Raw genomic sequence first — 17,074 nt, 5'->3', positions numbered from 1 at the left:
TCCCAGGATGAGAAGGCAATGGGAGTAGTAAGGGATAAGGTTGAATAACCATAGGAGCTTCAGCAATATAATGAGAGGAAGCAGGGAGAGAAAATGTATCACTATGTATAGAACAACCCTGACTCACTTTCAGAAGGCCAGTACCATTAATAATGTGTCTAGTAGTAGGAATGGAGGAGTTGTTACAATTCACAGTAATATCTAGTGGTTTGCTTGTGGCATAATTCCACCCAGATGGCTGATCAACAAAAATAGGCTTGAAAGACTTCACAATCAGCGTGTTACATATATCAGAGACAGAAGGCTTGTGCAGAAAAATAGCAACCTCACAACAATCAGTGTTAGTGGAATATATAGGTTGGTTGGGAGGACATATCAATATATCATCAGACATCCTACAATCATCAAAATCATCAGTCAAAAAAATTGATTTCTTGCCTTGTTAATCACTAAATATTTCCTTGAAGGTTGATGCATTAAAAAAGCATCTGATTTAGAAATAGGAAAGGGAAGGGAGGTCATCCTGAAGACATCAAAGGTGTCAGCTGGAATTCCTCGCAAAGGAACGAGTAAGTAGAAGCTCAAGTCATGTAATGCAGTCTTATGGATTACACGAATAGCAGCTCTGTGTAATCCTAAATATTCTGGTTTAGGAGGAAACAATAACTCATGTTTAACTGATATCTCATCTAAAAGTTGTAGTAAAATGCATTTGTCACAATATTAGGAGAAATATGGGTTTCCATCATACTTTGTAATCCTATCTTAAAATTAATATGATCAGCTGCAATGGATGTCAAGGCTAGCTGGACATGCAGTAAAATCTCCAGTGAAAGAATGGATTTTCATTATTTTCTATATGTTTTTCCATCTTAGTCATAAGGGTCTTAGTAACACGGGTAGCAGTTTCTAGTTTTTCCAATGTTTGATGAACATTTGTTAGTTCATTGAGAGTGACATTGATAACATGGGAATGAACATTGAGGAGTTTTCTTTCCTCTTCTGTGAAGGAGTCTAACGATTGTAATCTTTTATGAATAATATCAACTTGATCTTGTGTAGCAGTCCCAAATAATGTGTTTGCAAAAGATCCTATAAAATTTATTGCCCCCTTTTTTCCTTCTAGGTTGAGGAATGTCATTGGCCACAATATGCATTAGGAAATCCTGCATTGAAGCATGCAAATTTTTAATCTTTCTTGAAAAGCCAGGATATGCTGAGAAATCAAAGAGGTAAACAAGATAAAATCATCTCCCTCAATTTCATCTAAATTATATATCATATTCTGATTGATGATAAAATCATCTCCTGCAATTTCATCTAAATTATATATTATATTCTGAGTGATATTGATGGCTTTTTTAATTGGCTCATAGATATCCTCCAATTTCAACAAAAAAGGCACCACATAAGCTTGTCCAGTTACAAGTAGTTGATGGTCTTGGGAGAAACTCATCCCTTGTTGAGGAGGTGAGCTTTGGGGTACATCCCAGGCTTGAACGTATCCCATGCATAGCCCCACAGTCTGCAAAGGAACATTTCATTTTATTTTATTTTATTTATTTTCTTTTACCATATTCTAAGGGCTTATGCATTACAAACGGAAGATTCGGCACACTTGTCCTCGACCGTAAACTGTATGGGACTGACGTGGTAGCTTCACCTTGATATTCTTCTTGCAAATTCTCAGTTACATTATGAATTTCCTCATCAACACCATGACTCGCTTCTGATAGTGAATTGTCATCCGATTCTGAATCTACACAGTGCTCTACATCCCTGAGAACACTGGAAAAGGATCTAGTGTCTGCAATGTCAACTTGGTTTCCCTTGTTTCACCTGGCTCGTGTACCGGATATGCTCGTCTGACATTCGGGTTCATCTGAGGGGTAGCATTGTCTTCATGGATAATTCTTATTCTGTCAGTGTGTAATGTTGTCATCTTACCATTTCTAATGTTTCTTAATTTGACCACTACATCACTCACCTTTTCTGTCACTCTATAAGGACCTGTATATGCGGGTTGCAACTTTGCGGGGGTTCCTGCAGTGGGTACTCGGCGGACATATACTCTATCTCCAACTTGAATAGTCTTTATCCTTGCCTTCTTACATTGAGCCTTTTCATTTATTCCTTAGCTTCTTCTAAATATTGCTGACACCTAGCATATACCCTATTTGCTTTTGTTGCCATCTCCTGCTTAAAATCATCAACATTATACCAAACTTGTTCCTCTTTCATCATTTCAAATGGGATGGTTGGATCTCTGAGATACATGAGATAAAAGGACTTTCTTTTATACTTGTGTGGTAAGCACTATTATATGCAAATGTAGCTATTGGGAGCATTGTATCCCAGATATTCATATTATCTTGCACCAAAGTGCGCAGTATGTTAATCAAGGTTGCATTTGATCTTTCAACTATCCCATTTGCTTGAGGATGGTAAGCTGTAGTTTTGCTATGTCGGAAATGCAGTAACTCAGTTAATCCCTGTAATATAGAATTGACAAATTCCCTACCTTGGTCTGTCACTAACATCTCAGGTATACCATGTTTACAAATCACTTCATCAAAAAATATTCTAGCAACTTCTGCGGCCGACTTGGTTTTCAGTGGTTTTGTAATCAAATATCTAGTAAGCACATCTATCACAACAAGACAATACATATATCCATTATCCGATCTACCCATGGGACCAACAATATCCATATGTATGCGCTGGAAAGGTCTCTCAACATCCGGGTATCTTCTCAGTGGTGCTGGGGCGTCCCCCGACCTCTTAAGCCTACGACAGATGAGACAAGACCTGCAATATCTTTCAATGTCCTCCTTCATTTTTGGCCAATATGCAAATTTCTGACACCTACTTAAGGTAACGGATGGCCCACCATGCCCCGCGGTTGGCAAAGAGTGGCCGAGGTGTACAGCAGTGTGCACAAACTGTTCGGGTACTAATATCTGACGCGTCATTTCTCCATATGTGTTGTGACTTACTCTGTAAAGCATATTATTGTCTAGAGACAATTCTGATATCTTTAACTTCTTATACCTCTTATCAATATTGTGCTTACTTAATTTTCCTTTTATTTCTTGCTCAGTTAAATTCTCTCTCATTAACTTCTTCAATAAGCCATAAAATTCATGGTTATCTTGTGACCTTATTAATTCCTTCAGATTCCAATCCACCATATTTTCTTCTGTGTTTTCTGTTATTGCTAACAAATGTTCATTTCCTTCATTTATTTCCACTTCCCTCAACCTGGATAAATGATCTGCTACCTTGTTAGCTTTTCCAGGAATATATTCCACCTTAATATCAAACTCTGCAACAGCTAATTGCCACCGAACTATCCTGCTATTTGCATTTGAGGTGGTCAACAACCATACTAATGGTCTGTGATCTGTGAGAATATAAATAGGGTAACCCAGGCACAAATCTCTGTTTACCTTAAGCCCATATACAATTGCCAGAGCCTCTCTTTCAATAGTACTATAATTAAGTTCAGCCTTGTTCAGTTTCCTGCTAAAAAATGATAAGGGTCTTAGGTTATTCATGCTATCCCTTTGTTGTATTAATCCCCCGATGGCAAAGCTCGAAGCATCCGTCGTTAAAAGAATGGCTTTGAGAAGTCTGGAAATTTCAAAACAACATTTTGTGTTAATTCTTGCTTCAAGGTCTTAAAAGCCCTATCAGCTTCTTCATTCCACATTATGTGGTTATTGTTCTTCTTTCCAGTCACCATTCCTGCTGTTAGTTTAGTTAAGGGAGCAGCTATCTCAGCATAGTTTCTCACAAACTTCCTATAGTAGTTAGCCATTCCAATGAAGGACTGTAATTCTTTCACTGTTGTGGGGCTGGCATGTTCTTAATAACTTCAATTTTGCTAGGCTGTGTTTTCAACCCTTCGGCTGATATAATATGTCCTAGATAATTTACACTATCCTTAAAGAAATTACATTTTTTCAGGTTTACTTTCAACTGAGCATCTTGCAAGCGTAGAAGAACCCTCTCCAAATTCTTTACATGATTTTCTAGATCTGTTCCTTGAACTATGATATCATCAATATAAACAAAAGTATCAGATCCTGTCAATCCAGCCAATACCTGATTAATAATTCTACAGAATGCCGCAGGAGAATCCTTTAAACCCATAGGTAGCACATTATGTTCATATAATCCATTTGGTGTTGCAAATGCAGTCCAGGGCTTGCTTTCTTCATTTAACTGTATTTGATGGTAACCTTGTTTCAAGTCAAGGCATGAAAACATCTTTCCTTTTCCCAAGTTATGCAAAATGTTATTCACATTAGGTAATGGGTAAGAATCATTCAGCACATGCTGATTTAAATTCCTGAAATCTACACACAATCTAATTTTTCCATCCTTTTTCACTATGGGAACAACTGGGGAGATAAATGCTGATCTGGATGGTCTAATAATACCCTGGCTCTCCATTACTTTAATTTGTTCAGCTACCTTATCATAAAAACAAGCTGGGATGGGATAAGGTTTCTTGGACGTAGGTCTGGACTGTAACTGAATGGTGTGATAGAAAAAGGGTGATATACTTGGAATGTCGTCATCACTAGCAAAGACAGAGGAGTATTTAACAACTAATTCTTTCAATATTTGATTTTTCCTTGTTCCCTCAGGATACATGTGATTAATGATTTCTGAAAAGGCCTTCATTTTATCTGTTTCATTTTCTTCTGTCACACCATTCACTGTATATTCATCACTCCCGCTTGGCAGAACCTCACTCTGACATGACTGTAAGTAGCCTAATGTTTTCCCTGGCTCTAACGGCACATGTTCACTCGAGAAATTTATATACCTCACCACAAACCTAGATTTCTTCTTCTCCATGTCATTTTCTAATTTCACTAAACCTGGACATAAAAACTGAGACCCTATAACTCCTTTAACTGGCTCGAATATAGCGATATCACTATCCACTAACTTTGTTTCTAAGGTCACATAACTCACTCGTACTCCTTGTAATATTGATGTCTGAGCTACTGAGCATTTATAACTGGGATTATCCTTTGATTCATTTGTTACTGCTTCCTTTTCACTTCTCTCAGTTATCATGATGGCATGCATCATGGGTATTTCTACAATAACAATTCTCCTTCCTTCAATATATAATTGCAGAGGTTTGGTATTTAGATTCACATTATATCTTTTCATAAAGTCAAAACCTATTATTATCTGTGATGGCAAGGCTCTATCTTCACTGATCACAAAATCATGTGTGTATATCTTACCTCCAATTGTCAAAGTTAGCTTAGTCTTTCCTGAAGTCAACATTTCATCTCCACTCGCATTGCGAATTACCTTATTTGTTGGAGTAATGTGTTTCTTTTTAAGTTTGTCTACAACGTCACGCGATACAAGAGATACCCCTGCCCCGTGTCCATCAAGGCTAATACACTCTCATTTTCAATCTGAACTTCAATAGAAACATTTCCCGTGTCACTATTCACCGCTGTGATTACCACCGATTCATGTGGTTGCGTTGGTGGTAAATTGGCGTTTTTTTTGTGTTTGATATGTGGTGTACCTACGTGAGTTGTTCATGCAGTCCTTACTCGCATGCCCCTGTACCCCGCAGGTGAAACAAGTTACCGTGGGCCTCGCCCTTGGTGGTATTGGTGGTAATTTCACTGTGCACTGACTCGCGAAATGTCCCCACTTGTGACATCTAAAGCATTCTATGGTTCTACAATTTTGAATGGTGTGGTTATTTCGCCCACACCTCTGACAATGTATATTTCTGACATTCTGAGGGCGATACATCGTGTGATCTGTAGTAACAGCATTCACTGTCACTGCGTTTACTGGGACAACCCTATTTTCTTTGCGTACTGCAGCGTCGTGTAGCTGAAGGCTGGGGTGTGACGCTACATATTTGAGAGCTTTTTTGTATACTAATAAAGGCTTTTTCATATCTGCATCAGCAAGGATATAAGAAAAATCCTTAGGCAAGGCATTCACAATGATGGAGACAAATATATCATTATATACTTCCTTACCTGTGGGTTTCATGCTGTCTAATTTTGCCACAATCCCTTCTACTCTGATATAGAGCTCTGTTATGGTTTCTCTGGGCTGTCGAGTTACTGATGACAATTCACTGATCAGGCTTGGAAGCGATCTATCCTCTGGATAAATATCAAGGAATGCTTTTCTCACATCATCCCAATCATTTTTATGTTGCGTTGCACAGTGTGTCATATGAGTATATGCACTGTCCAATGCATATTGCTTGGCCAACTCTATCCTCCCTTCGTCTGTCCAGTTTGTCATTGTTCTATTTTCTAAATCCTTTATCCATGCGTGAGCGCTGGCGATACATTTTACATTTGGTACCGACGGGCTTCTTTCTTCACCTCCACAAAAATATGGTAACCCAATTACCTTGGAAAAATTATCCCTTGCATTGTCAGTGATCGCTTCCGCAATTTCCCCCGTACTGATGCAAGCCGGTTTAGGGGGGGGAAACGGAGATGTAGGGGGTGACTGCGCCATTCTAGAGGTTGTGACGGCTGGCTGCTGATTCGCTTTACCGTTAAGCGATACCGAGCGCTGACGTAATTTATGAACTATATGTTTCATCTACAATTAAGCAACATTAAAAAATTCTCAATATTTACTCGTTAACATCCGCTACATCCGTGACATCCAATGCACTTGATCGAAATTTTTAATTGTCTTCACTCTCAACTATACGCCTGCAACGATTGCAATTGCAATAATATCCCACCGCTGCCACCAGTTTCGGAAGTTCGTTGCAAGTTGCAATCGTGTTATTCTAAGTGAAGACTTATTCTTACTGCAGGTAATATATTATACGGTATTGTATTTTCTAATTTTAATTCATCTAAGATTAATTACACCACTTTTCAAGATTGCTCATAATGTCACACAAATTCAATCAATGCCCTTAGAAATGTTAAGCTCATCTCCATAAATCCTTATCTCCGTAAATCCTTCATCAATGTTAATCACATACAATAAAACCACAAACATTAGGTGCCAATTTCACAGCTGATGCATCTCAATATCAACTCAATGCTTGACTTCTATAAATGCCCATATAATGTATACACCACAATATATCATATGTAATTATCTCCTCAATATTATATATCTTAATGCATCAACTGTGGGAATTGCACTACACATACATAAAATCTTAATATAACATCCTAATAAATACACATCCTATATTTGTTTCCTCCTTTCACTTAAATGACATAAACATTGTCTTAGACTGCATTAACAACTATAGAGCTTTACTCACTAATACAAGAAAGAGTCTGTCCATGACTCGAATGTTTCTTCTCCTCCTCTCGGCCACTGCCTTCTGCTTTCTCCTCTCGTTTCTGCCAAGATTCTAGATATCTTCTTGCTGGTTTCTGCTTATTTTAAATACTCAAGGTTTCGTACCTTTTCTCCACGCCCATTTTACCATCTACCATTCAGAGATCAGACATGTGGAGGTCCACGTGTGACAATGTAAGGACGAGAACACATACGAAGGTAATGTAGAAACAACCTTAAACGTAGTATACACAACATTGCCTTACTGGTGTTTCATAGGCTCAACTTTTCCCTAGTCTCATAGCACGTTCACCATTGGTCTAAACATGAAATACTGCTTGTTCATTGGCCATTTAAAACCACCCATCCTGTTCAACTACACGTGGGAAACACGTGTTGACTATACCACTCTCCAACGTCGTAACCAGAGTATTTTGTTTTGAGTGTTTGTTTGGGTCTGCGTACTATCTGATGCCTGGCTTCCCTCTCTCTTGTTTATGTTAGGCCTCTCACTCTCGTGTTCACAGCAGGGTCCCTTTTACAATTCTCCCGTAGACGTAATTATTTACATCCTTGTGCCACTGCTGCATCACGCTATGTCCCACCAGGCTGTGGCATGCCAGGGTATGACAGAGCGTGTGTAGTCTGACTGAGACTGGACGGCGGACCGCATTGTGGAGGTGGTGGTGCTGCCATATAATCTTGTTTGCTGTGTTACCGAGGGAGCTTTCCGAGCCGCTTTTATCCCATGAGATAAAGGAGGGCGTCGCGACGTAGTTGTAGCGGTGGTGTATTGGCCTCAACCTCCATCCGCGCCACACGAGTGCAGCGCAGGGCTCCAAGACACATTCGCACACATTCATTCTGCAGTACATCCAATCTCCTCAGTGTTGGTTCCGACGCAGACCCATACACCAGTGAGCCATAGTCTAAATGAGAACGAATTAAGGACTTGTACACCATTAATAAAGATTTTCTGTCTGCTCCCCATGAAGTACCAGAAAGGTATTTGAGGACATTGATCTTTTACGACAACGAATGAGCAATTCATTAACATGAGTCTTCCAATTGAGTCTGCTATCAAAATGCAGACCCAAGAACTTGACTGAATTTTGAAACGGTATCGGTTGGCCTTGAAGAGTTATTTGCAAATCAGGTACGTTACGTCTAGTGAAAACAACACCGATACACTTAGCAACTGAAAACTTAAATCCCCATAATGAGGCCCAATGCTGGACGGAATCAAGAGCATCCTGAATCCGCCCGCTGAGAATTGTGCGTTAGGCGAGGAGTGCCATAACGCACAATCGTCGGCGTACAATGAGTATTTAAGATTCCTTGGGACGGGAGTTGTTGACAGAATATCATTAATCATTATACAAAATAAAATGGGACTAAGAACACTACCCTGCGGCACCCCGTTCTCCTGGACGAAAACGTCCGAGATTACGTTACCAGGAAGCTTGACAGAGAATGTTCTGTCCTGAAGAAAATTATAAACAAAAATGGGCAAGTTACCTCTGAAGCCATAAGCGTAGAGTTTCATGAGGATGCCGTGTCGCCATGTCATGTCGAAGGCTTTGTGGATGTCTAAAAACACCCCTATCATGAATTCTTTTTTGGCAAAAGCCTCTGAAATGCAATGCTCCAGGTGTGTTAGGTGATCCATCGTGCTTCGGGACTTCCGAAAGCCCGACTGCTGATCACCTAATAGACCCTTCGCTTCTAAAACAAAAAGTAGCCTTCGCTTTACCATACGTTCCATGACCTTACATAGACAGCTCGTGAGCGCAATAGGACGAAACGCACTGGGGTCCGTAAGGCGTCCAGTCTTTTTGGGGATTGGGATTGTGTGGGCGAAGTGCCAAGACTGAGGGAAAGTGTAAGTGGTCCATATTCTATTGTAGAGCGTTAATAATTTTGAAAGGGAGTGGTGGCCGGGATTTTCTAACATGATATATGAAATATTGTCTGGACCAGGACTGGAGCCTTTACAGGATTTCAGGGCAAGAGGAGTTCATCCAACGTAAACTCTGTGTTGTAGTCTGAGTTTACGCCTCCTGTGGCAAAGTTTGGGACAGTGAGTTCTGCAGCCTCCTTCCTTGGAAGGAAGGTAGGGTCATAATAAGTTGTGCTGCTGGCCTGATGGAATTGGTGGGCTATGGCATTTGCTATTTCTGTTTTGTTATCAATTATATTATCATTTATTTTAAGGGTAGTGATAGGAATATATGGTTTTCTGTTGTTTAGAATATTTATTGTATGCCATACTTTGGAGAGAGGAGTGGTGCGGTTAACAGATGATATGAATTGTCTGAATGAGTCTTTCTTTGCATTACGGATGACTTTCCTTGCCTGAGCCCTTGCCTTTTTATAGGCTATGAAATTTGCTTGACTGGGCTGCTGGCTGAAGTACCTGTATCGTCTATTGCGCTCACGAAGTGCTTGTCGGCAATCCGTTGTCCACCATGAGACTCCATGCTTAGTGTAAACTGCAGAAGTCTTCGGAATACAAGCCTCAGCGGCGTGTAATATGGATTGTGTTGCGTTGCTGACCATCGTGTCAATGTCCTCGCCAGATATATCCACGTCGGCAACCCCACGGAAGGTTGCCCAGTCTGCTCTCTTGAAGTTAAACTTGGGAGGGCAGGGGGTGGGCGGGATGTCGCGTGCATAAGAGATGCAGATGGGCAGATGGTCACTTCCGTGGGAGTCGTCGATGACTTCCCAGGAGAAGTCAGGGAGTATACCTGGCGAGAGCAACGACAGATCAATGGCAGACGCGTTACCAGTCCGATCATCTACACGAGTCGCACTTCCATCGTTCAGAAGACAGAGGTTTGTCTGTAATAAAATGTTTACTATCTGCTCCCCACGTACACTTGACCTCTCACTTCCCCATTGTTGATGATGGGCGTTAAAGTCGCCAACAACTAGCCTGTTGCCCGGAAGCTGGCTAATAAGAGATGTAATGTCATCATCAACAATGGAGGTATTGGGAGGCAAGTAGAGGAACAGATAGCCAGATACGTGTCGTTGAATCTCACCCTGCACGCGACCGCTTCCAGAGGTGTATTCAACGTCACTTCTGTTTGTGTCAGTGTTTTGTGTATGTATATAGCAACGCCGTGTCCCTCATATCTTCTATACGGATGGTAGTGTTTTAGCACTGCAGGATCAGGCTGATCCTGTAGTCTCGTCTCTTGTAGACAAATAACGGACGGCCTGTGTATGTTCACTAAAAGTGACAAATATGGATCTTTATTCCGAATACTTCTGCAATTCCACTGTAACACCTTGAACATTATGGCTTAAGAGTTGTGGTGGCGGCCGTTTTCTTAGTCCTTTTGCGCTCAGAGGCGCTGCCGGGGGACCTCTCCCGGCCCTTACTAATGGTGACATCCATCGATTCATCAATTGTTAACTCCCCGGAGCTCGTCGAGAGGGAGCGAGCGTGTGAACTCCTCCTCGACGGCGCGGGAGCGGCGACGACATGAGAAGGGCGTTGACGTTCAAGCTTTGTTAAATTTAATTTATTAGACTTGTCTGTCTTCTCACCCTTACTGGGAGTACGAGAAATAGCAGACAGGTATGGAGCAGAGGAAGTTATAGGAGTAGAGGTTTTAGTAGTAGTAGTAGTAGATTTAGCAGATGATGAGGCAGAGGTTGAAGGGGAATCAGTGGTGGTAGATGGAGCAGGCAGCAGGTCGCTGAGGTCAGTCTGGATAGCAACAGTACACATCTTAGGTGGAGCCCTTACTGTTGAAGCGTAGGAGACGTTTGAAGCAGGCGCGGCCTGCGTCTGCTTCACTCGCATCCTTGCTTCATAGTAAGAGATCCTTCAGTAGCCTTAACCGTGCAGACCTCTTTCTCCACTTTCCACGCGGGACAATCGCGTGAAAAAGTGGAGTGAGCACCTTCACAATTACGGCACTTCTCTACCAAGGATGTGCACTGGTCCACAGAGTGGCCCTCTCCTGCGCATCTACCGCAGTAAGCGTGGGAAGACCGACAAGCGTTACCATGGTGACCATAAAGCTGGCACTTGAAACAACGGAGAGGATTCGGAATGTAGGGACGAACGGGAACCGACTCGTACCCTACATGAATCCTCTCTGGCAACTTAGCAGCACTGAAGGTGAGAATGACTGATGCTGTGCTCCTTCTTGTACCGTCAACCATTTTAGTAATTTTCCGAGCCTCAATGACATCCTGATCAGTCATGCAATCGACAATCTCGGTCGGTTCCATATCCACAAAATCGCGGTGGGAAGCGACTCCCCGACACGAGTTCATGGACACTGGAATCGAAGCCTCGATCTCGATGTCATGAATGAACCGGAGCTTCAACAATGATTTGACTTGACTTACGTTAACTGTCTGAACAAGTAAATCACCACTGGCAAGTTTTTTAACATTAGCAACATTTCCAATATTACAATCGATGACCTTCTTTATTATAAAAGAATTAACCGTAGATAGGCGGGTGTTCGTCTTAGAGTGGAGAGTCACAAAAGTCGCTTTGGAGGGGTCAATAGACAGTCTGGCAGTCGGGGGTCGTCGATCAGTGTCCTCCCCCCCTTACGGGGAGGGCAGGAAGGTCCGTCAGGCATGGAGGGGGGTACACCCCTCCTGTAGGAGGGGAGCGGGACACAAGTGGGAGGTGGTCAGGGAGGAGTTACCTAATGTCAGATTGTCCTGCCAAACCACTCTAGGGGGGCCGGACGGTGTTAATTCACCCCAAAAGCACGCTCACTGAGGCGGATCCTCCGTAGGTGTGAGAGGAAAGACAATCTGACAACCTGGCAACAGACACCTTCTGTTGCCGCTAAGGAGAGGATAGTGAAAAGGCAAAGCTAAAAACACGGGACAATGGGAAACTTAACTTTATTTGACTAATACCTAAGCCTGATGGGCGTACAAAAAAACCACACAGAGGTGGGTGAAGGACAGAGCGCAGGACGACACGTGTTTAAAGCACGGTGTCTTGGCCGAGTCTGGGAATCGTGGGATTTTCCGTCTAGACTCCCATGTATGGTAAAGTAGACGGACTCTGGAGCTACACGGCGAGCTAAGCAGTCTTCAGCAACGCGTTTGACGGGTTGCTCGCCCTCGTCACGAAAGTCTTTTCCTCTCCCAATAATAATAATGATAATAATAATAATAATAATAATAATAATAATAATAATAATAATAATTATTATTATTATTATTATTATTATTATTATTATTATTATTATTATAACTATTTTGCTCAAGAGTGCGTGCATGTAATATACATATGTATGTACATTCACAGTACATACATATGTATGTATGTATGTAGGTAGGTATGGGTGTATTATTTTCTTTATATATATATATATATATATATATATATATATATATATATATATATATATATATATATATATATATATATATATATATATATATATATCATCGGGGTATGGGTTAATTGGTGATGTTGGCGTTACTGGTCAGGTGGTGTTTAGTGATAACGTCTTGAAATGTGAACTTGTTATTGTATCCTTCTCATTTACTTCCTTATTTATTTGTATGTTTGTTCGTTCGTTAATTCACAAGTACGCTTTTGTCCAACCCCTCATTCACTTGTTTATACAATTTTCAATCAATCAAATATTCAGGTGATGTGTTTGCTTGATCATGTCTCTCCGGTCATTCATTTTCTTGTCTGTTTTTTGCACAAAGTATCATTATTGTTCTATTCGCATCGTTATTTATTTATTTTATCTATTTATTTTTTTTTTTTCATCTTGTTCTCTCATCACTGGTTGAGAATTCGAAAATTCAAGGTGTCTTGATTCATTGATTGATAACTTCGATGCCGTTGCACAATGGGAGACGATCGAGGCACACAACTCACGCGAGTCGGGCTGACTGGTTACTATGGGTATGTTCACACAGGGCGCGATGCTAGGCGAGACATTCCTTACGGTGGAGGCTGCCTGATTTGACAGTTCCTGCAGCGAAAAAACACAATACTCTTTAGTCCCCTGACGTGGAGGAGAAGGAGGTGGAGGAAGGAGAGTTATTAATGTTATCTTTAGCCTTGAATAATAATAAGAAAAAGAATTGGGTATATACAGCAAATATGAATTTAAAACATCTCGAATGTGGTGAATATCATCTTATTCAAAAGCTAGAAATGGATGAAGGTCATTTGGACAGTATTTCAGACTGACTCCAGTTCAGTTCTCTGAAGTTCTATCATTCAAAGAGCAAGATATATATATATATATATATATATATATATATATATATATATATATATATATATATATATATATATATATATATATATATATATATATATATATACAGAGAGAGAGAGAGAGAGAGAGAGAGAGAGAGAGAGAGAGAGAGAGAGAGAGAGAGAGAGAGAGAGAGAGAGAGAGAGAGAGAGAGAGAGAGAGAGAGAGAGGGTGGGGGGACAGGCAGGCAGGCTGAGCGGTATAAGTAATAAATAGTAATCACTAATAAAGTTTATGGTATCAAGTTTCACCGCCTTTTCTTAGGTGTAAATTGTTTTCTGTTCTGTAATAAGTAGAATGTGTAAGTGTTGCATTCCTTTTGTTTTATTTCGTATGATTAATGATAGCAGCTGGCACTTTGCTTGTGTCATATTGATGTTTACTTACTGTAGTACACATCTTTCAGCCAGCCTGTCTTTATCATGACTGAGCCAGACACCGTCCAAAAAGTCTTTATTCTAGTTGTAGTTTGGCTGTATTACATTTTTCTCTGTCTCTACCTGTGTATTTCTAGGGTAATTTATGTTTATCCAGCTGCTCGCTGTGGTATTGATAAATCTCGTGTCTCTCTTTCACAGCTGGTGCACATTGCTATAAAGAGAGGACTCGAGTGCAATTCAGTCTTGGGAAAATTGGCTATCTTATCCTACACCTGGATTTAGCAAGTCCAGGCTGCACTACAAGAAGAAAACGAAGAAAGCGCCTGGCTATGGCAGCTCCGTCTCCGTGGAGTGACGGTCAGGCATGCAGTGAAACCTGAAGCTGACTGTGTAGAATGCGGCCCCAGAATGTGTTTTGTATATTTATGGTGACAATATAGTGTTGCAAGGGACAACATGCTGTTTGAGAGGAAATTGATTGTGAAATGTTTAAAAAATAATTTTATAGAGTTGATAGTTCCTCTTAGACTTTTGCAATGGAAATGTTCTCAAAATACTACTCATGTTCTTGTATTCATTTTTTTATGTTGAAATAATGTATGGATGGCAATGATAGGTGGAGCGAGGTAGACCTGTTCCTAGAGAATGTTGCCATGTATGTGCAGGCCTCATGGGTCCCTCTTGCAACATTCCTCATTTGTTTCTCTAATACTTTTGAAATAATTTTGCAAGTTGAATTCCCAGAGTATTGTAATACTTGAAAAAAATTGTCCTAAGTTGAAAATGTACAAATTCTGCTAAACTACTGGAAAAAAATTTCTAAGTCGAAAATTCGAAAGATTTTCGACGTCGAAAATTTTCTAAGTAAAAATATTGTAAACTACAAATTCTGTTCCACTGAAAATTTTTAAGTTGAAAATTTTGGTAGAGTTTTTCAGTCTTGAGAAAAAGTGAAAAATTGTTAAGTTGAAAATTTTGGTGGAGTTTTTCAGTCTTGTGAAAAAATGTGTTGATTGAATAAAAGGGAAGGAAGGCAGACTCTTCATTGTATTTTTAACCCAAATATACACCGGCAATTTCTCCGGAGACTCTTCGGAGTATTTAGGACTTAACACAGTTTTTTGGGCAGTTTTTCAGGGATTTTTCAGCTTTTTGGGCAGTTTTTCAGGGATTTTTCAGCATTTTTTTGCATTTTGGGCAGTTTTTCAAGGATTTTTCAGCATTTTTTTGCAGTTTTCAGCAGTTTTGAAGCAGTTTCTCAATTTTGGGTAGTTTTTCAAGGATTTCATAATTTTTTTGCCGTTTATGAGCAGTTTTGAAGCAGTTTTTCTCACTTACCAGCTTTTTTACATTTTACTGCTATTTCAGCTGAGTTTAGTCAACTGAGTAAGTAGTATCCACAGGCTTCTTTGAATTCGTAGAATGAATAATTTACACCTATTTAAAGGATTATTTTCAGTTTATTTGAGAAGCTGGTAGCAAGTAGTAGGGCTTAAGGTTAGGTTAGGTTAAGCTTTAGAGTAGGTTAAGTGTTTCGTAAATATACCTAAAAAGAAAAAGGAATTATCAGAAGCATCGGTTTTCTTCATGATTTATTATTAATTACTAACACCAGTTATGTGGGTACATCACGGAACATGGAAGGAATAACATTACATTCACATCAGATAGGAGGAATATTATTACAAGAGTAATTGGCAACATTTATTGGTTAGGTTAGATGAAGCAAGGTAGTCTTGTCCTCCCTCCCTGGATGACGCCGCTGTTGTCATGGCAGGGTCCATTTCCTCCGTGGAAGGTACAGAGACAGCTCGCGTCTTCCAGTGCAAGAAGAGCTAGTTTCCTGCTGCAGGGTCGGGGTTGTTAGGACACGTTGGTTTGGTTTTCCTTTCAGTAGTGGCAGGACCGGTTGTTAGGACACGGTTTGGTTTTCCCTTCAGTAGTGGCTGGACCTGTAAGAGGTATAATTTTACCTTTACACTTTATCATGAACAACTTCGTCCTCAAATATAGGACAGGTGTGGTGTGGTGTGGTGTGGTGTGTCGGGTGTGGGTTGGTTGCGCCCTGTTAAATGTTTAGTGCATTCCGTTTTATCACCACTACGGAACAATTTGTAATATCTCCAAACCTCACATTCTTAAAAAAATCACCGGTATTCCTCATTCTATTCTGATTACTAACCTTACAAGTTTTCCTTCTATCACTCTCGTTATATTACCTTTAACACCAAGACAGAACAACTGATAACTTACGCCTCCATTGAAGGAGGCGAAACGGCCCAGCCCCTACCTGTGTCTGGACCGCATGCCTCCGCCGTCTGCGTCTTCATCTGAAGAGAGAGACATGGAGATGGACTGCTATTACATGACACACGAGAAGGAGGATGGATGCTAGGGCTTCGCAGACTCTAGGTCGGGTACAAGTCAAACTCGAGCGCCGCTATGGCTGACGAGTTCGCTCGGGTGAAACAGATGCTCTACCAAGTTCATAGCGCGCAGATGTAGGGACGCCGGTGTCATGGCGGGACGTGCTCCATCTCCTGACTGACGCCCGAAACTGGCGACCTTCTCCCTGGTTCTATACATTGCTGCAACAAAATTACTGATCATCAATCTAGAAACATCCTTAATCTGTTGTGCCATAGTCATTATGCCAAATCCAAGACTTATAAGAACAAATTGCACAGTATGAGCAGAATGACTAGACTGATTGAATGCAACTGCGTATATTACTTGACACTGCGTATATTGCTTAAGGACTTAACTAGCGTGTGGTGCTGTACCTAGCACGTGCACCACAACACGCCGAAACATACTACTCTATTGCTCCTAAGCAAGTCGAGTTTCTGATCTTAATGCTATTCTATGATCATGAATCTCCCACAAGGGAGGCCATGGCGTAATGGATAAGGTGGTGAGCGTGGGATCGGGCAGACGTTTACGCGTAGGTTCTAATCCCACCATGTACAGCCTTAAAACACTGCCATTTGTCGAGTGGTTTAAAGTTACCTACATATCACCATGATATCCAGGTTCTAGGTGTTCTAGGTGGTTACACTCAAGATGAGCTTGGGTGGTGATATGGGCCCT

At 40.7% G+C, this 17,074-nt stretch overlaps 1 protein-coding gene and 1 long non-coding RNA gene across 2 annotated transcripts in view; both read right to left on the bottom strand.

Annotated features, from left to right (window-relative positions):
- Positions 1-1,156: 1,156 nt before the first annotated feature.
- On the bottom strand, positions 1,157-6,051 carry LOC123510343. Its single transcript, XM_045265416.1, has 4 exons — positions 6,039-6,051; positions 5,762-5,954; positions 4,480-5,428; positions 1,157-1,525 (listed from the first exon to the last, which is right to left on the bottom strand). Exons 1-4 carry the CDS (start codon positions 6,049-6,051, stop codon positions 1,157-1,159), a joined length of 1,524 nt encoding a protein of 507 aa, XP_045121351.1.
- Positions 6,052-15,678: 9,627 nt separating this feature from the next.
- Positions 15,679-17,074, bottom strand: part of LOC123510255 — a 2,972-nt gene continuing 1,576 nt past the window's right edge. Inside the window, exons 2-3 of the long non-coding RNA XR_006676446.1 lie at positions 16,275-16,572; positions 15,679-15,936 (exon numbers count right to left, since the gene is read on the bottom strand). This is a non-coding gene — a long non-coding RNA (uncharacterized LOC123510255). The remainder of the gene's footprint in view (positions 15,937-16,274; positions 16,573-17,074) is intronic.

This window comes from Portunus trituberculatus, chromosome 28 (genome assembly GCF_017591435.1).
Source record: "Portunus trituberculatus isolate SZX2019 chromosome 28, ASM1759143v1, whole genome shotgun sequence".
NCBI lineage: Eukaryota > Metazoa > Arthropoda > Malacostraca > Decapoda > Portunidae > Portunus > Portunus trituberculatus.
Note: the sequence above shows the minus strand (reverse complement) of the source record. Positions and strands in the feature narration are given on the sequence as shown.

Excerpts from the sequence above, each read along its gene's own strand:
- LOC123510343 (XM_045265416.1), bottom strand. Across the intron at positions 5,429-5,761 it reads AGAAATATACATTGTCAGAG|CCTTGATGGACACGGGGCAG; the intron begins GTGTGGGCGAAA and ends AGAGTGTATTAG. Across the intron at positions 1,526-4,479 it reads CAGCTTGTTTTTATGATAAG|ACTGTGGGGCTATGCATGGG; the intron begins GTAGCTGAACAA and ends GTTCCTTTGCAG.